The sequence below is a fragment of the Rhinolophus hipposideros genome (assembly GCF_964194185.1).
Source record: "Rhinolophus hipposideros genome assembly, chromosome: 1".
In the NCBI taxonomy this organism is placed as follows: domain Eukaryota; kingdom Metazoa; phylum Chordata; class Mammalia; order Chiroptera; family Rhinolophidae; genus Rhinolophus; species Rhinolophus hipposideros.
In genome coordinates this window covers 53,047,386-53,068,326 of record NC_138047.1, presented here as the reverse complement: position 1 = coordinate 53,068,326, position 20,941 = coordinate 53,047,386, and the positions used below count along the sequence as shown (strand labels likewise).

The following is a 20,941-nucleotide window of genomic DNA, read 5'->3' as shown; positions in this document are numbered from 1 at the left end:
AGAAAGGGAATGGCTAGGTGGTTGAGGAGTCATAATATTAGGTACATAAGATATTTATTAAGTCTGCCATTTTATATTGGTGCAGTTCGTGGTACTCCAAAACAGTTAAAAAATTGTAACATCAAAGATCATTGATTACAGATCATCACAATATATAATAATAATAATAATAAAAAGGTTTTAAATATTGCGAGAATTACCAAAATGTGACATAGAGACACATGGAATAAGCAAATTCTGTTGGAAAAAATGGAACTGATGGACTTGCTTGACACAGGTTGGCACAGATCTTTTATCTGTGAAAAAAGTGCAGAATCTGCATAGTGCAATAAAGTGAAGGTCAATGAAACAAGGTGTGCCTGTCCTCACCTCCTTCAGTAACCTACTGTATAAATTGTGAACTTCTCAGCGCAGTGTTGAAAGGCCCCATCTTCTTTAAGCATTATTCTTTTTACTTTTCTGATTCAGAATTCTTTTTTCTCTGTATAACCATTGCATCAGTATCTAGTTGGCACTATTTTTCAGTCTTGTTTGGTATAGTTAGCTGTTTGCACACAGAGTTGCCTTTCTATATTGTACATTCCTGGAAGGCCTCGATTATAATAAAATCATTTTTGTATTTTCATTCTCCTTTGATTATCCTACTGCTTTGCACATAGTATGTAATTGGTGAATATTTGTTGAGTTGAATGACGTTTGTAGATATGATGTCCAGCTAATCAGAATATATCATATCCTTATCCTTTGAAATAAATAAGTTTATTAAAAAATGGACTACTCTTCTCTAACATGGCAGTGATGATATGTTTATTTTGAAGACTAGTTAGTTTGAAATGTAATGCTAATGTTCACAGTAACGCTAATGGTCCAGATGGTCCTGCATTTCCAAATTTCCATGTGATTGTGTGTTGAGTATAGAAGGATGGAGAGTACCATTAATGGCATAAAGAAATCTATTAAGTCCTAACCATTGTTAAAAGACCTTGATTTACATTATCAAGCATTTTGTTAAGTTTAGTTTGGGAAGAAAGTAAAAAATAATTATTTTTCTTAGTCTAAACAGTATTACTGTTAAATAATGGTTATTAAACAAAATCAATCTGCAGTAAAACATAACCTGTAATCCTTCAAAACCAAAATAATTTAATATGTACAAAAGTATAGAGGTTAGTATAATCAGTTCTATATAAATAACGTACAACTTTTCTACATTTATAAAATATACTCAAATTTATTTCTTGTAACAAACTCTTCTTCATATACACTACAGCCTTTTATAATCTGAAAGGGATGGATCCCAAAACCATCTTTTATTTGGTCAGGAATTATTTGAGTCCTGCCTGACAGTTTGATAGGCGTCGTCTAGTTGCTGCATATGTATCAGTCAGCCAAACAAGTCCCTGTTTCCATGAAGTTTAGAAAGGCAGTAAATATATATAATAAATCATGTGTGATAAGTTTATTTTAAAAATATGCAGAATAAAAGTCTAGAGATGGCTGAGAGACTTGCTTAGGTAGCAGCTAAAGCAGTTATGGTACCTGGGTCTTTAGACCCTAACAGTATCCTTGAAATTAAGTTTTTTCTTCATTAATCTTAAACTGGGAGTGGGGAGGATGTAATAGATACCCATTCCTATTCTTTTGTTTCATCCTTACCTTTAAAAAAACGACATATAGAATTTCATAGTCATTGAATTTACTGTTTTTGTTACCAAGTTTTTTACACTTAAAACAATGGGCTTAAAAATTAGCATAAGAATTTATGGAGAATTTTGAGATCAGTAAGAACATTTCTATACTCAGTATCCCTCATGAAGGGATTGAGGTGCCTTTTTCTTAGTAAATTTTTATCAAGCTTAGTTAAGGTCCAACCTGGAATAGGGGACTTTGTGTCTGAAAATTACCTTTGATTGAAATTTAATACCTTTCATGATCTAACTTCTCACTTTCTGACTTTTTCTACAGTAAACCCTCTGTTCTCGCACATAGAAATTTTATACTTGTCTCAGTGCCATTTTTTTTTTCTTCTTACTCAAATTGTTGTTTTAGCCAAAATCCTGTCATATTATTCTTTCTGCATGCAGTGTGTCCTTTGAACAGTTTTAGTACCTCTGATCTGTACTTTTAATTTGGCACTTAACCACTACTCTTTGAGATCTTTTGTTTTCTAAAATTTTATAAAGTATTATTTAAATTTTCGTCTGTTCATTTTACCTATTTTCATTTTCCCGTGTTTATTTCCTTTGTTTTCTTTCTGTGTCTTCTCCAATTGGATTGAAAAGTAGTAGCTATTGCTTAACAGAAAATTTTATTGTGAAGCAAATTTTTCTTTAGAAAGATTCATCTTAGCCATGGTTGAAGATAGGAAGACAGTTTTTACTATGCTACAATTTTGAATCACACCTTGCTGTGGCCAGACCATACCCGAACGTCTACCTCCTTAAAGTATAACACTTAGGCTTTTGCTTTTGCCTTTGATTATAATTTAAAATCAAAAACAAAATTAATCTTGTTTTTTTCCTGAGGTTATTTAGAGTATTCTGTGTCTGTTTGTATTTGAAATATTAGAAATCTGCAATATCATTTATGTTAAACTGCATTAGTTTTTGAAATTTGGAGAGAAACATATTGGCCCAAATTTCTTTTGATGTTAAATATGTCGATTAAATATAGCAGTTATGCCTGGTTACAAGGCAGGTGACTTTGAAAGATGGAGCAATGCAGAGTTTCAGATATTGTGGTGATTACAAATAAATTATTTAAGGTTTTTTCTTATTTCTGACATCTAGATACTAGACATGAGTATAATTTTGTGTTTTAGGTTAGAGATTACTTTTATATCTATTTTAGTTATTGCAGTTACAAGTACCTAAATTTGTGAAATAAATTTTCCCTGATCATGTTTAAGTGGTGATATTTTACATATAATAATTATCAATCTTTTACCAGCAAACAAAAAAGAATATATCTTTATACCTTTTGTAAGTAGCGCTATGATTAAGGTTGTCAAAATAAACTTTTCCCAAGTTGCTCGTCAGGTAATAGTATTAAGTTGGTGCAAAAGTTATTGCGATTTAAAGGTTAAAAATAATTGCAAAAACCGCAATTACTTTTGCACCAACCTAATATCGTTGTATTCTTCACTGCCATGTACTCACTGTTAAAAAAAAAAGCCATTTTCACTTAAGAATAATTTTAATGAAGCAATAAACATTAACTTTAGGAAATCTCCACTTTTGAATACATGTCCTTTTAATATTGCTGTGTGTGACAAAATGGGAAGTACACATAAAACACTTCTGCATACAAAAGTATGGTGTTTGGAGAAAAAGCATTTGTGTGACTTTTTTTGTTTTTAAGGTTTGAGGTGAATTAGCCATTTTCTCACGAAATGCCATTTTTGCTAGAAAATATAACTGGCAGACACATTACACTGATCAAACTTGTGTTTTTGATAAAATTTCTCAGAAATGATATAAATGAGCCTGTCACTTTAAAGAAAATGATTGGCAGTATTTGTTGCCACTGATAAAAGTAAGCTTTCAAGCACAAATTAGAATTTTGGAAATACATTTGCCTGGGCTTGAAAGCTTTCCAGAACTTAAATACTTTGCTGATGAATCCAGTGGTGATACTAACAAATAGGATTTGTTTTGATATTGTAGTTTAATTCGTAATACAGCAAATATTAATAAATTTAACCTTTATATGAAGCCCTTGGGAGTGCAGTACTTTATAAGTGTAATAAAGGGGTCCTGAGAGCAAAACTTCTAAGAACGGTTGACTTAGATCCTCTAAGTCAAAGTTTTCAGTCTAAACATTAACCTTATAACCACCATGCCCCTGCCCCGGCTTCACCCCACCAATTTAAATTGGAAAAGAGTACATAATGGTTTTAGAAAAAAAAGATAGACTGCATATTCCTAAATTCATTCTTAAATTCTTCTATAGGTAAAATTGTCTTTTATAGTTAAACAGTGGGCTCATATATCCCGTTGAATTTATTTAGGTTTGCATTGCATTTATTATCTTTGATATTTATATTAAAATATTTTTTCTCTTTTTCTTTTCCTTCCATTTATTTCTCTCCCACTTTCCCTTTCTCCTTTCATTCCTCCCTTCCTTTCTTTCTTTCTTTTTTTTTTTTTTTTTTTGGCATTTATTTTCTAGGTGGAGTCTTTCATTTTGGATCAGGATGATTTGGAAAATCCAATGCTGGAAACGGCTTCCAAGTTGCTCTTGTCAGGTACTGCTGATGGTGCAGACCTCAGGACAGTAGATCCAGAAACACAAGCTAGACTGGAAGCTTTACTAGAAGCTGCAGGTAAGTCTGAAAACTCTACATATGTAATAAATCTACCGAACTTTCCAAAACTACATATAAATCTAATAAAAATTCCTGTTTTTATCAATGTATGATCTTGGACATTTAGGATAATACTGTCCATAAAGGTTAATGTAGTATTTTCTAGAGAATTACATGGAACATTTCAATAAAAAATATGAGTATTTTTATTACCAGAGTAAAATATACAGTTGCTGTCAACCTTATAAAAAGGAACTTCTTATACAGTTGATTTTCCTTAGTCCCGAATTCCGTATTTGTGAATTTGCCTACTTGTAAAATGTATTTGTGCCCCCAAAATTAGTACTCACAGCACTTTCTCAGTCTTTCATAGAAATGCACAGAATGGTGAAAAATTTGAGTCGTCCTACACACATGTTCCCCGCTGAGGTGGAATAAGGTGATGTTCTGCCTTCTTGTTTCAGCTTTCATACTGTAAACAAGTGTCCTTTTCACGATCTACTCAGTGCCACATTTTTGTGCCTTCTGTTGATAATTTCACTGTTTAAAATGGCCCTTAGGAGTAATGTTGATAACAGTGCTCCTAAATGTGAGAAGGCTGTGTGATGTGCCTTACGGAGAAAATACCTGTGCTAGATAAGCTCATTTCAGCCATGAGTTGCAGTGCTGTTAGCTGTGAATGCAATATTAATGAATCACCTATATTAAATAAGGTTGTCTTTAAACAAAAACACATGTAAAACAAGCTTATATATTGATTGGTTAATGCAAGTGTTGTGACCCAGAGGCTCGAAGGAACCTAGCCCTGTTTTTCCTGTAGGAGAATGGTTCAGAATTCATTAATTCAGTGTTCCCAGCAAGTTTACAGAACATAATTACCACGAATAAGGAGAATCAAATATATATAATTCCCCCCAATCTTTTGTCACAGACTATCTCTTGAAATCCTGTAAAGTTAAATCATTATAAATTGTCTTCACAGGAAGTGTTTTTATTAGATATTATATAGATAATCAAATATTTAGCACCATATATATAATATACATTAAATATAAGAGAATAGTAACTCTAAATCTCTTTGATCAATTCAAATAACCATATGTTTTCTTAACTTTTCTAAAGTAGACCTATACCATGAGCATTAATTGTTCCTGGTTGAGCACCCCAATGTGCCGTATATTATACAAGCAATGCATGTAAATTGCTACTTAATTATGGTATAAAACTTACCTACTACTATTTGGTAATCCTTTCAGTAAATATCTTTTAACACAGTACCTAAATATTTGAAGAACTCATGGTTAAGTTTGATTTCTATCCTGGGTAAAATTCTAGAATGGATTATTAAAGAGATCTTGACCAAATACAGATGAAAACATAAGAGCATGTGCCAGGACCTGTCCTTGAGCATAGACAACTATTTGTATGGACTAGTAGAGACATAATTTAGCATATTTTAGCCAGAAATTTGATGTTGCTATAAAAGTTTACATGAGGAAAAAGAGGATAGTGAATTATTTGAGAACATACCAGAAAGAGGAATAGGAGGGAATGTTTCTCCTGAAATGGAGAAGATGCAGGTTGAATACAAGAGGGAAGTTTGTTTTCTGTGGCCCCAAGAGGCAGAACCAGGTTCAAAGATGCTACACGAAAGTGATTTGAGCTGAAAGGATCTACTTTTGGAGGTAAAGTTCCATTTCATAGGATGCCAGTAGTTACTTCATTTTTCTTCTTTCTGTATTTATTCCCACTCTTTGTTTTCTTTACAGTAGCTGACCAGCTAGCCTGCCTCCTTTTCCTTCCTCCTTCTCTCTCTTACTTCTTCTGTCCCTCACATCTTCTCTCCCTCCCTCCTTTATTTCCTTCCCTTTTCAAATGAAAAATTTCACATACAAACCCAGAGAGAAGAGCATAATGAACCCTTGGCATATCAATCATCCAGCTTCGTCTGCTGTATGGACAATCTTGTTTCATCCTTATACATTGCTACCCTGCTGACTTCCTACCCCCCGTTGTTAATTTAAAGCAAATCTAAGCATCATATAATTTCATATATGAATGCTTCAGTGAGTACCTATAAATTAAATACTTAAAAAAAAATTTAACCATAATATAATAAATACCATTGCATATCTAAAGAAAAACAAAGTAATTCCTTAATATCGCCAAATATCCTGTCAGTGTTCAAATTTCCCCAGTTTTTTAAAATTAATTTCAAGTGTACAAAACAACATAGTGATTAGACATTTACACACCAACAAGTCTACTGCCCATCTGACATCGTACAATACCATTGACTATATTCTCTATACTATATACATTCCATGGCTACATATATTATTTAATTGCAGTTGACATTCATTATTATTTTATATCAGTTTCAGTTGTACAGTATAGTGGTTAGGCATTTATATAATCTATGAAGTGACCCCCCCCCCATAAGTCTAGTACTCATCTAACATTATACATAGTTTTTACAGTATTATTAACTATATTTCCCATATTGTGTTTCATATCCCTGTGACTATTTTGTAACTACCGTTTATACTTCTGTATCCCTTCACCTTTCTCACCCATTCCTCCAATGCCCCTCCCTTCTAGCAACCATCAGTTTGTTCTCTGTATCCATGAGTCCATTTCTGTTTTGTATGTTCATTTATTCTGTTCTTTAGATTCTACAGATAACATGAGGTCATACGATATTTGTCTTTCTGTCTTACTTAGCATAATAACCTCTAGGTCCATCCATATTATTGCAATTGGTAAGATTTCATTCTTTTTTATGGCTTTTTTATATATAATACTCCATTTATATATGTACCACAATTTCTTTATCCAGTCTTCCATTGATTGACATTTCAGTTGTTTCCTTATCTTGGCTATTGTGAATAGCACTGCGGTAAATATAGGGCTGCATGTATCTTTTTGAATTAGTGTTTTGGATTTCTTCAGATAAATACCCAGGAGAGAAATTGCTGGGTCATAAGGTAGTTCTATTTTTAATTTTTTGAGGCACCTCCATACTATTCTCCATAGTGGCTGCACCAATCTGCAGTCCCACCAAGTGCACATGGGTTCCCCTCCCTCCACATCCTCACCATCACTTGTTGTTTGTTGGTTTATTGATGATGGCCAATCTGACAGGTATGAGGTGGTGGTGAGTTTAATTTGCATTTCTCTGATGATTAGTGACATTGAGCATCTTTTCATATGTCTGTTGGCCATGTGGATGCCCTCTTTGGAGAAATGTCTGTTGAGATCCTCTGCCTATTTTTTAATTGGATTGTTTGTTTTTTTGGTGTTGAGTTGTATGAGTTTTTTATAAATTGTCGATATTAATCCCTTATCAGTGTATCATTGGCATACATCTCCCATTCAATAGGATGTCTTTTCCTTTTGTTGGTGGTTTCCTTTGCTGTGCAAAAACTTTTTAGTTTGAGGTAGTCACATTTGTTTATTTTTTCTTATGTTTCTCCCTAGTTGTTTTGTAATAGTCTTTTTTATAGTTGATTTATTTGAGTTAGGGTTCAAAGAAGGTTTGCATGTTTTTTATGTTAATGATTTTTCTAAGTATCTTGTAATCATAACAGTTCCTTCTTTTTTTCTATTTGTTGAAGAAATTGAGTCATTTGTCCCACTTTATGAATTTTGCCAGTTGTGCCTCTATGTCTTGTATTTTGTGAATCAGAATTCAGTTCCAGATACTTGACCAGATTTAGGTTTATTTTTGTTTCTGGCAATAATAGCCTTTCATGGTATATATATTTCCTTATATATCACATAGGTACTCTGGTTGTTTCTCTTTTTGTGATGTTGAGATTGATCACAGTTGAGGTGTCTTGAGAAAGGATGTTTGAGAAATAAAAGTTTTGTGAGACTTTGCCTGAAATACCTTTCATACCTGTCCTCATACTTGATGGTTTGACTAGGTATAGAACTCTAGTTTAAAAAAACACTTTTATTTCAGACTTTTGAAGTTACTGCTCCGTTGTCTCCTAATTTTTGGTGTTTCAGTTCAGAAATTTGAAGCCACACTTATTTAGGATATTCTCTGATCTCTGCTACTTTTCCCTACTCCTTCTCTGAAGCATTAGCATTTTTGGCATCTCAAGATTTTGATCTCATTTTGAATATTTTTGGCTATCTTTCACATTTAAGATTTCAAATGCCTGGTGAACTCTGGGTTTTGTTTGTAGTTAATAGCAATACCATAAAAAGTAAAATTGGAAGGTATACATGCATGTTTTGTCAACTGGTGTATATTATACCTTCTTGTATAGCATATAATATATGTAATTGTATATTATATATGTAATGTAGTTTTCTATTGTGTTTATTATATATCATATATAGTATATGTTTATATATTATATTGGGGTTGCCAAAAAATGTGTACAAGTGGACACTTTCCTCAGTGTTGCTCAAGCAGTAGTTCGCTGTAATCAGAAGTGTGTGGACAGTGATAGTAACCACTTTGAGCACCTCTCATAATTGCGGAAGTCAAATGTGACTTGTATTCATCTTTTGTTTTATGTATATATTGAGTATTACAATTTTAATGCAGTTTTTTCCTTTCTTAAAATGTGCATACATTTTTTGGCACCCTCTGTGTGTCATATATATTATATATGTAATATAAGTTTCCTATTATAGCGTAACAGTTTACCATAAACATAGTTCTGTGACACAGTATCTATTTACTGTCTTTGTTTCTGTAGGTAACCCATCAGGGCATACAATGCTACTAGATTGTTTTGTTCAGAGTCTTGTGGACTGAAATCAGGGTGTCACCTGAGTTGAGTTGTCATCTGTAGGCTGTAGCAGAAAGTCTGCTTCCAAGTTTGTTGTTGGGAGCAGAATTTAGTTCCTTGGATTTGTGGGACTAAGATCTCAATTTCCTGATGGACTGTCTGCTGGGCCTGCTCTCATCTGGAGGTTGACCACATTGTTTGTCACATGGCCCCCTCCATCTTCACGTCAACAGGCCACATGGAATCTGTCTTGTGCTTTGAATCTTTGACTTCCTTTTCTCCAGCCTTGCAAAGAAATCTCTTTGTTCTTCATTGGCTCATAAAAGATCAGGCCCACCCAGATAATCTCCCTGTCTTCAGGTCAACTGTGCCATATAACAACTTAATCATAGGGATAAAATCAGTCAAAATCACAGTCCCAAGGATCATGTAGAATGTGTACAGCAGATCTGGTAATCTTGGGAACATTTTGGAATTCCTAGTACACAGGGATGGGACGGAGATCTGTCCATTTCTTTGAAAATCCCCAAATGTCAGTATCTTCAAGTCTTTTCTTTGTGGTTGTTTAGTTTCTTGAGACACAGTTGCCAGTTTTTGCATGGTGAATTATAAACCTGGCTGCCAGCATGTTGGGAGTTGAAAGTGGGGGGGGGGGGCTGAGAAGCTCACTGTTTTATTATGCATGTTCACTTATGGCTCATTTTCGATTTAGTACCTCATCTCTTCCTTCTCTATATATCTGATGCCTCCTAGTCCAGAGCTTTCCTGGTTTGTTTGCTTTAGAGAATAATCACTTGGCTGTGCAGTTTGGAGATGGAGTCTTTAAGTGTCAGACTTCTTCTCACAGGCGTTCAGCCAGTCTCTGTTTCCAACTTATGATGTTTGGTGATGTTTCCAAGCATCACCCCTGTATCGAGTACCTATAATTTCCAATTCCTGTTGGACTGATCACCTTATTTCTCTTTGATATCTACATTTCCATTTATTCTGTTCTGCCAAGCAATTATATCTCCTATTTTTTCTTTTTTTGTTTTTAAATTTTTTTAATCTTTGTTTTTCTTTTTCATCTCCTATTTACTTTGTCTTTGTAAATATTAGATTTACAAATTTTCTAATTTGTATCAAATCTTCTATTTTATCAAAGGTGGAGTTCCTATTGTATTGTAGTTCTCCTTTGAGTAAGTTCTAAGAGGAAAAAGGGGGAAAATAATTACCTTAAAATCATAATCAGAAATGTAGATAGTCTTTTAATGTGTCTTCTCTCTGAAGTTATATGGTCCTGTTGTTGAATTGATTAAATGTCACAATTTGGAAAGAAGAATCTGGTCATCATGTATTTTTTGTTTTCTGATCTTTACTGATTAATATTTAATAACTGGATAAGACCAGTAAAAAAGGATCACCATAATCCATAGTAGACAGAACAAATTTTCAGTCACTGTTTGAGTTACCATGTATATCTTAGGTTACTTCCTACTTATCATAGTTATCTTATGAAGATATGAAAAGTTCATAAAAATGTAACACGGAACATTTTGTTTTTGGTATTCTTTCTTTTTAAAACAATGGTTATTTTCTGCTGATCCAGATGTATCCTCTTGCCAAGTTCTGTTGCTAACACTGAGAAATTGTTGTTTATCTTATATAGCTGATCTGAGTTGGCAAAAAAAAAAAAAATAGAGCTAATTCTTTCATGTGAAAATGCATCTGTGACCTTGGACTCAGTAGTGTCTTAGAATACTTAACTAACCACGGATATCTTACTGAATAAATACTGCTATAGCAGATTCAGACTACACTGCCTTTTAATATTAGTGACACAAATTATACTGTATCAGTCTTACTAAACCCAAACTGCTTTTATCCTTTGCACATCTTGATTAGAGCAGGTACTGAATTTGACTACTCTGAACATGTATTTAAAATCACAAAGGCTTCTTGGCAGATTTATTTTTGGTTCCATAAGATGTAATATTTGATATTTTGGATTTTTTCAGAAAAAAAGCAAACGAGAATAAATTTTTCTTTTATAACTTTAAACACAAACTTTTAGCCCTTCTATTGTTATGAGAAACCTGCATAGACATGTTCAGTGTTTCCATTTGTGTGGTTTTTTTGGTCTATGTCTTAGTTTGTTTTAAGACCTATAATAGTGTTTCTTAAACTTTAATATGCATCTGAATCACTTGGGGATATTTTTTTAAGTGCAGGCTTTGGATCAGTAAATCTTGGGACTTGAGAGTCTGCATTTCTAAGAAGCTTCCAAGTGATAGCGATGCTTCTGGTTCGTGGATCACGTGTTGAGTAGCCGGGTTCTGTAATACCCATCGTACCAATAGATGTTTATCTTCAAGTTGGAGCAAAGGCTCTTAATCCTGGCTATGCATCAGAATCTCCTTAGAGCTTTTAAAATATGTAGATGTGTAGGCCCCTCTTCCTACTTACTGAATTGCATCTTTAGATATCGGAGAACTCAGCATCTATATTTTTGTAAAGCACTGCTGATGGGCAACCTGGTTTAAGCACCGCTGAGGTAGAATAATAAAGGTTAGAGATAGCTTTCCTTACAGTGATCTGGAAAAGCAACAAGTTATGTTTCATTTAGGTAGTTACTAGCCATTTTTGCTTTTGAAATTTTTTTCTTTTGCTTTCTTGAATGTTTTCTAAATATGGTACTTTCAGATATGATTTTGAGTACTATATGTGTAATAAGTTGTAGTCATAATTTGAAATAAATATGTATTCAAGTAGAGGTAATCTTTTATATAGCCTATGTTTTATTAGGCCATTTTTTTGTCACAAGTGATAGTAGCCCAACTAAACTTTTTTCTTTTCTTTTTTTTTTTTTTTTTTTAAGGAGGGTGCAGCTTGTAGGGATCGAACCGGCAACCTTGGTGTTATTAGCACCCCACTCTAACCAACTGAGCTAACAGGCCGCCCCCAACTAAATATTTTTAAATAAAAGTAGGCATTTACCAAAAATGTAGGGATGGTGCTGGCTTCTGTCACTACTGGTGTTAGTGAGTCAAAAATAACTTTATTAAAACTCTGTCTCCTTTCTTTGCTCTTTTCCGTTTTGACTTACTTGAGTAGTCTTTTTCATTTGTGGTGATCGAAGTGGCCAAGTGGTTCATGACTCGCGTCTTAGCAATTTAGCAACCTTTGCACATAGGTTTTTCTTCCATACCTATGGCAAAAGTCTGTGCGAGGATTCCTAATTGTCCCAGCATAGGCCAAAGACCCATTTCTGGCACCAGAGCAACAGGGTCAAACACTTACAGACCTCTCAGAAGGAATAAGGTTATCAGAGAATTAGAGTGATTTCCCAAAAGATTCAGGGCAGACAGTACCTACAGTCATTGTACCCTTTGGAGGTTATTTGATAACATGTAGAGTTAAGTAACTTGAATTTTGCTTTGTTTCTCCTTTTGGGTGTATCCATATTGGTGTGAAAATAATACAGGAATAGGCAAATTATCCACGGCTGATGGCAAAGCCTTTGCAGATCCTGAAGTGCTTCGGAGGTTGACTTCATCTGTTAGTTGTGCGTTGGATGAAGCTGCTGCTGCACTTACCCGGATGAGAGCTGAAAGCACAGCAAATGCAGGGCAGTCGGACAAGTAAGTGCATTTTCACCGTGTTCAATATGAAAACATTTTCTTAAAAGTAATAAAATATTGCTAACATTTATTGAACATTTATTTCATACCTGTCACTATACCAACCACTTTACATGTGTTATCTTATATAATATACACAACAAAAGCCATACACATGCATGGATTTCGTTTTTACACCCATTTTATTCATGAAAAGCTTAAGAGAAGTGGTTAACTTAAGTTTAAATAGGTTACAAGTGGTAGGGTTGGAACAGCTGTTTCTTTCTGACTGCAAGGCTGCCTTCTTAGCCAATATATTATAAAAGATCTTTTGCTTATTTAGATTTTGTATTCTTTTAATGTTTTGGTGACAAAAAAGTAAATGCTTTCTAATTAGTCATGCCATTTTCCAGTTCATGTACATAATTTTGACTGTTTTAAAGGGCAGAGTTTTGTTTTTTATGAGTGTTCAAAAAATGTCATAGATATAATTCCCATAACTTGTATGTAAGTGAATCCCAGGTACTTCATTTTTGTATGTGCTATAATTCCTTTTATATAGGATAGTAAGGGCTCACCAAATATTTTGTGACTTGGCTTTTTATGTTTTCATGATGGTGTTACGCAATAAAAATTACCCCATCTGTTATATAAGAACAGTTATGGATAGTGTAGTGAAAAATGGATGTAAACTCCAAGGAACCAGCTTTTACTGTCAGAGGCTTCTTTTTCTTCTCTAAATATAAAAATAAGGTATTTTATTTATTTCAGCAGTTGCCTTTAAACGGTTGAGAAAATGGAAGTGTTTTATATATGCGTTTAGAGAATTAAGAAACAGCATTTAAAAATTGTCTTTTGTATAATAGTGTTTTTATGTAGCTACTTTTAAGAACGTGAAAGAGAGGTTATATGATATTAACAAGAGTATGAATTTGCTGTTTCTCTTATCTCTGTATTATCTTTATTTGAACAGATTTTTGTGTTTTTATTAATTTATTTACCATTCTTCTCATAGATTGACTCTTCCTCTTTAGTTAATCTCAGATTCTATTCCTTAGTTAACAGTTCAGTTTTACTGGCCTATAATATTACTGATCTCCAGATAGTTAGTCATTAATGTGGTACCTCCTGAGACTGGCAAGAAATAAAATTTAAAAACACCTTGAAGAGTGTATTAAAGCTAGTTCAAGCTGGAAATAGAAAAAAGGTCATAGATTCTTTGGCATTTAAAACACTAGAAGTTATCAGCAAAACAATAGAACATGTTGGTGACAGTCATATTTATTTGGCAAAGCTTGGGAAATATAGTGGAGTGCAGTGAGTGCTATGTGCCAGATTTTATATTATTTAAGTGCAGTGCCATGTGCCAGATTTAACGTTCTCTTTGCTCACAAGTTCTGAATTTCAACCATTGCTACAGTAGTTCTTCTAAGGTTGTTTTGAAGCTAGCATATACATGGAAATTGAAAGAAAGTCTAAATGGGAAGGTAGAAGAGGGTGTGTGCCTGAGAAAGAGGGAGAGAATGAGAGACCACTTGAAAGAGAGAAAAGGTGTGTTCTTCTACAGAAAATGTCTTGTGGGGAGGATTTGTCCTTAAGTTGCTTAAAGGTGATAGCGAACACCGACAGTATAGGGACTATCGGTGTATCCTATAAAATCGAAATAAGGCACAAGCTTACTAAGTGCTGTTCAAGACTGACTTAAATAAGGAGATAATATAATTAACAAGTTAAAAATATATAGTATGGCACATACTGATAAGTTTGAATGTGATAGTGCTAGGGCAGTGTTTGGGGTTGGCACATGGCATTTTTAGTACAGTGGTCGGGGAAATCCTCACTTGAAAGGTGGCTTGTAGCAAAGACCTGAAATGGGTAAGGGAGTGAGCTGTGTCTGAGAAGAGCTATATTGGTAGAGAGACAGCAAATACGTATATCTTGGAGTTGGAGCTTAATTAGTGTCATTAATGAAAAGCAGGAAAGCTAATGTGGCTGAAGTGGGAAGAGCAAGAGTAAGAATAGTAAGCCATAAAACCAGAGAGGTAAAGAGGGTGGCGGGGTGTGTGGGATCCTACCTACTACTAGACAGATCTTGTAAGGATTTTGGACTCTGCTGTGAGTGAGATTAGAGGCATTGGGGGTTTCTGAGCAGAAGAGTGACATGATCGACTTTCTTTAAACAAGATCTTTGGCTGCCTCATTGAAAAGACCCTGAAAGAGAGGAGAGCAAGGCTAAAAGCAGGGAGACTGCTTAAGAGACTTTGCCATAAGCTGAGCTAAAGATGAGCTTTTGAATCTAGTAATAATAGGGGTATAGAAAGTTATCCACGGGTATAGAAAGAGGTGTATATTCACAGGTATAGAAAGATAGTGTCTGAAGTGACGGCCATGTTTCAGGAGGATGCTATATGAATTGAGTTATATTTGAAATAAAGAGAATATTGATTAATAGCCCTAGATTATAGTGTTTTTCTCAGAATGAACTTTATCCAAAAGTGAGGGAATATTTAGAAATGTGCATGTCGGAATTGCTTTAGGTCATTTACAGGGCAAACACTTCACTCTCAGTCTAATTTTCTGTTGCTCCACTTTTCCACTCTTTTGCTTGAATTCAGCCTTTGCCTGGCCAGGGTAATTTTCAGAACCCCAACAAAACATAATGGCCTAAGTAAATACTTCAAAAAAAGATTCTCCTTAGCAGTTATTAAATTATTAGTCGAAACTACATGCTCACAACTTTCCTTTCTGATCTCTCTTTACTTGATTGAAGGACTCAGCTAGGCCTTTATAATTAGTACAAATTTTATTTTAAATAAATAAATACTTTTTAATTAATTTTAATAAAAAATTTTTAGTAACTGAACAAAAAGAAGTGTAATTATAACCTGTGTTTTGTTCATGTGAGTTTCTATAAAATTTTATGTTTTAAAATTTTGGTTTTTCCCACTTATACTAAATTGGATTTTATCTTGTAGTTGCAAAACTGGAAACATTTTGTAATGTTGAAAATTTTAATTCAGTGACTTTTATATGTAGATTTAAAAAACTCAATGAAGTGAATCATTTTCAGTTACTTTTTTGTTATGGATCATATTGAAATGATCATTCTTGTTTAGCACTACTGTCCAGAACTTAGGCTGTGCAATTTTTTATATTCTTATATCCTGACATTACAATATTTTTCTCCTAATAGCCGCAGTTTGGCAGAAGCCTGTTCAGAAGGAGATGTAAATGCTGTGCGAAAGTTACTCATTGAAGGGCGAAGTGTGAATGAACACACTGAGGAAGGGGAGAGCCTCCTTTGTTTAGCTTGTTCTGCTGGATACTATGAGCTTGCACAGGTTTGTATTATCAAAGTAAAGCTTGTGGGTTTTTTTTGTTTTGTTTTGTAATCTGGCCTGCGTAGTAAGGACATAGTAAAGTTAACCGTTAGGCTCGTTTCAATAAACAATTTTGTTAGATACATTTTGTGTTCGTTGGCTCTTTTACTATATATAATACGACTAGGTAAGTGTTAACATGTTCAAAAATTTTTAAAGAAAATGCCATTTTCTAATATTCTTTAAACTTTTTCTTTCATAAGGTTTTGTTGGCAATGCATGCAAATGTGGAAGATAGGGGAATCAAAGGTGACATCACACCTTTAATGGCTGCTGCTAATGGAGGACATGTCAAAATTGTGAAGTTGCTGCTAGCTCATAAAGCTGATGTCAATGCACAGTCTTCAACAGGTTATGCATATTTCTTTTTCAATTTTAAGTATTAACTCCTTTTGGTAATAAGTACTTCACGTGAAAGTGGTCATTAGTGATAATTTTGCAGTTCTCTTCTTATAAGTGCCGCACACTTGGATAAGTCTGTGAGTTAGGTTTAAAATATCTAGAACATATTTTGAATGAATTGTCTCCTGTTTTTGTGTGTGAGGGCAATTATTTGGCCTTTTAAGGTTCTTTTAGATTAAACATTGGCCCAGTAAGAAGGACTACCCTCTTGGAAATGGAGAGGTGTGGGCTATGGCTCTCAAACCCAGATTTCCTATTTTTCGAGGGAGAAAGGAAAGGAAGAACATAAAGGATATGGAACAAAAGGCAGGTCTTTCATTGCCCACTGTTACTAAACTGTGGTCTATAGAAAAAGAGTATTACGAAATAAGTGTATCCCACAAGAGACATAACTAGTCTAAATTAATTTTTTTTCTTTCAAATTTGAGTATACGTGGATTTGTATAAAACCTCTAAAATATGAAAATACATTTTGTGCTTTTCTTCATGAAAGATTTTCAAAATTACTAAGTATTTTAAATAATTTTTAAAGTATACAGGTTCTGATAAGGGGGTTTTAAAAATCCTTATTTTACCCAGAAGGTTGATTTTTTCCCCCCCATAACATGGGAGATTTTTATCACCAAAAAGGAATGTTTTTGAAATTACGTTAACTTTGATCAGTTAAACTCATTTTTGAAGTTGTAGAGAAAACAAATATGTATGATTAAAAAGAATGGTATGAGGTGTATATGATGAATAATTACAATTCCCCCCAAAAAAATAAAGCTTGTGAAATATTTCTCTGATTAAATTTAGAATGAACGTAACTTTTTTCTCATTGGAAAAGTTAGTTTCAGAATTGTTCAATTCTTTTATGACTCTACAGTCATACTAAGTGTATCTGATTTTCCACATGTATTTGACCCTAATTTTAAATGGAAAGAACGGGGAGTTGATTTAAGGAAGATAAAAGGCAAGGAGGAAAGCAATCATACATATAAAAGTGATATCTAAATTTATTAAGGTTATCTCCCATTTCCATTTTCTCTTTGATGTTAAATTAGACTCTGTTTTATTTTGGTATTTTATGTTAATGTCTTTGTGTTTTTCTTCTTTAAAATAGGCAATACAGCACTTACATATGCTTGCGCTGGAGGCTATGTAGATGTCGTAAAGGTGCTCTTGGAATCCGGTGCTAGTATTGAGGACCATAATGAAAATGGTCATACTCCTCTTATGGAAGCTGGAAGTGCTGGACACGTGGAAGTAGCCAGATTGCTGCTAGAAAATGGGGCTGGCATTAATACGCATTCCAATGAATTTAAAGAGAGTGCCCTTACATTAGCTTGTTACAAAGGTACAGTATAAAACATTTTTTAAAACAAGTTTTAAATATATGAAATGTCGATTTATTTTTTAAATTAAAATGTGATAATAATATATAGCATGTAATGAACTGATGAAGTATTTCAAAGTTTAAAAGTCTAACATGTAAACTTTTCAAATAATAGACTCTATTTTAAATGTTGTCAATAAAAAAAATGAATGTTAATTGATCTAGTTACTTTATCAGAAACAGTTGGTTTAGTAAAATGCGCTTCTAAATGGTGTTGCATGTCAGTATATTTTTCCTAGTTCACACGTAAGAATCCTATTGAGTCTAGAAGTATTCAGCTGGTAAGTTTAAAAGAAAACAGTAAAAATGGCCAGAATGATCTACTAACAGGAGGTGCTTAAGCTATTTCTCATGATACCAAGAAGAAAGGAGAAAAATTGAAGAAAAAGGAGGGCATATGAGAAGAAAAGTGAAAAGTGGTATGGATGGATTTTGAATTCGAAAGAACAATTGTAGGGTATCATCAGCACATGTAATAAAATCAGAAGTTAAGAGCTGGACAACACCTACCCACATAGAGCTTCATACATGGCGTTTTAAGTGATGTTAACCAGTCTGAAAATACTGATAATACAGAAAATACCCTCTTTTGGAAGGGTAAGACAATTGTCTGGAAAGATGCTTGGTCTTCAGGCAGCTAATGTTCCACATTCTAAACACAGCCACAGAACCAGACATTTTTCAAATTCTACCTTATGACAGTAATGGCTATACACTAAGGAACTTTTTAAAAAAGCAGATTTCATGCAGTTTGATGTCTGCGTAGCTACTCAGTGCAGTGTTTTGTATCATCCGCAGCTGTGCGATGTTTGTATCATAGAATGAGTGGTAATTTCTGGACCCTGAGACATCTAAAAAAAGCTCTTGCAAGGGGAGTACAAAATTTAAGGAGACTCACTCTCGATGGCTAAATCTTCACGTACACAAGCTTGTGAGTGAATACATCCTTAAATTTTGTACTCCGGACTTGGATTGCCTCACCCTAGTCCTGGCCCTGGTGTTGTTTTGTTTGGTTCTATTCCAGAGTAGCCAAGGTTGTGTGAAATCTTTTGGAATAACTTCCCTTAAAAACATGGTTAATAATGCTTAGGTACATAAAAGACTAAACTTTCCGTTAAATGTGAAAATATGGTCTATCTAAAGTTTTCGATTATCTGGTGTCTTCAGAGTAAGGGTGATTAGGAAACACAGCTGAAGTCCCTAGTGCCTCAATTCTATTTGGTGATTAGGAAGAGGCTGATCTTCCTTGGGAGGAGAAGACTTAAGCCTTGGGGCAGCCTCTCTAAGGCAGGCTGATTTGTTGACTCTCTCCCCTTTTCACAAATACATTTGAACCTGGTACTGGCTGCATTTTACTCCTTGAGTCCCAGCTATTCAGAAGAGCATTGAGATGGGGCGACATGTAACTCCTCTTCCCTCTCTCCTTTGCTTGTAGCCCCACCCTGCTTTCCAAAAAGGGGCATCTGAGGTTGGGGCTTGCTGGCTTTAATTAGAGAAACTGGATATAAAACTGAGCTGGTGGAGAACATCTCTACTACTTCCAAGGATCCATGGACCCTCTCCCTTTCCTCTATTTCTGGTGAGGTCTCCTAGGACATAGATTGACAAGGACATAGATTGACAAGGAGAAGATGGATAGAACTCAGGCTGAGACTAACACTGATGTGAATCTTTGGAAAGGGAGAGTGACAGAGAGGAAAGGGAGGATAGAAGGCAGGTAGTGTAGCAAAAACAAGATATGGTAGATTCTGCACTTAGTGAAATTAGTCTTGTTTTAATTGTTTATCTATGATTCCACCATTCACTCCACCCTAGGTCTCACTTGATTAAGAATTGACTGCAATGCAACTGGGGAAAAAAATTATTAATTTTTCTGTTGTTTCTTGCATAGTGTCTAAAGTCCTTTCTAAAATATAATGTGTCATCTTTGTACCTACTCATAAGGCGTCCTGATGTGAACTGAAGCATATGGTTTATTTGAAACTACGTAAATATATGTGTGTGTGTGTGTGTGTGTGTATATGTGTGTGTGTGTGTGTGTGTGTGTATGTTTATATCTAAATAAGTGAATATAGACTAAGTGGTATTTCAAGAATGTTTTTATATCTGCAGTTCTCAGCTTATAAGCAGGATGTTCCTAAAAAAATTGAGTTAGTTACTGAACCTTAAAACTCATTTCCTCATATAAATAATTTCAGTGATTATAATCATCCCAGGCTAGTAGTTCATGAAAGCTAGTTTATTCTACACCATAAATAAGAGAACTATAGCATGTCTGGGCTCTGCAAAGGTTGTAGAGGGGATACTCTAGTTGTTGGATTTTAATGTCATCTTTTCTCACCTGCCACAGTAAGGATTCTAGTAGCAACAGTTTCTAGGGCAACAGGGTAGGGAGTAGAAGAGCAAAGATCACTTGTTGAAGTTGTGTTCAGCAGTTGAGGGTGGCTTGTCGCGGACTTTAATACTATCCTTATAAATTTATTGCTATAATTTAAATATAACTTCAAAACATTGGAATTTTTCTTATATTTTTGGAGTAAGACATTTTAAATAATCTTACACATTTTTGGTTTAGGACACCTAGAGATGGTGCGATTTCTTTTGGAAGCAGGCGCAGATCAAGAGCATAAAACAGACGAAATGCACACTGCTCTAATGGAGGCTTGCATGGTAAGATTGGTGAAATACATACATTAAATGTATTTATATATTAGTAGAGACAGACAGTGTACAATGAGTGTCTTTTCCTTGGGTGCAGAGATTCTGTTTATCATAGACTTACTGTGGAACAGAACCTCAGCTATATAAATTATCAGTAGTTTTCAGAACCAGTTGTACAACACTAAATTCTGTTAGAGGTGCTTTCTGGAGCTTTACAGAATTACCTTCATTTTCTTAGTCTCACATAACTACTGGTTTTACATAGTCGGCACAAAAATTGACTTTTTAAAAGGTTGATTGAAGATGTTAAAAAGGAGACTATAATCCATAGAGTATGCACATACCGTGTTTCCCCCAAAATAAGACCTATCCGGACAGTCAGCTCTAATGCGTCTTTTGGAGCAAAAATTAATATAAGACCTAGTATAATATACAATATGACATAATATAATGTGATATAATTA

General features: G+C 34.2%; 1 protein-coding gene across 1 annotated transcript in view; it reads left to right on the top strand.

Moving 5' to 3' along the window:
• The window catches only part of ANKRD17 (ankyrin repeat domain 17), a 151,227-nt gene that overhangs the window by 65,506 nt on the left and 64,780 nt on the right, over positions 1 to 20,941 (top strand). The window contains 6 exon segments of the mRNA XM_081054581.1: positions 4,171 to 4,324; positions 12,521 to 12,677; positions 15,850 to 15,997; positions 16,240 to 16,387; positions 17,544 to 17,777; positions 20,392 to 20,486. Coding sequence (XP_080910707.1) covers positions 4,171 to 4,324; positions 12,521 to 12,677; positions 15,850 to 15,997; positions 16,240 to 16,387; positions 17,544 to 17,777; positions 20,392 to 20,486 — 936 coding nt within the window.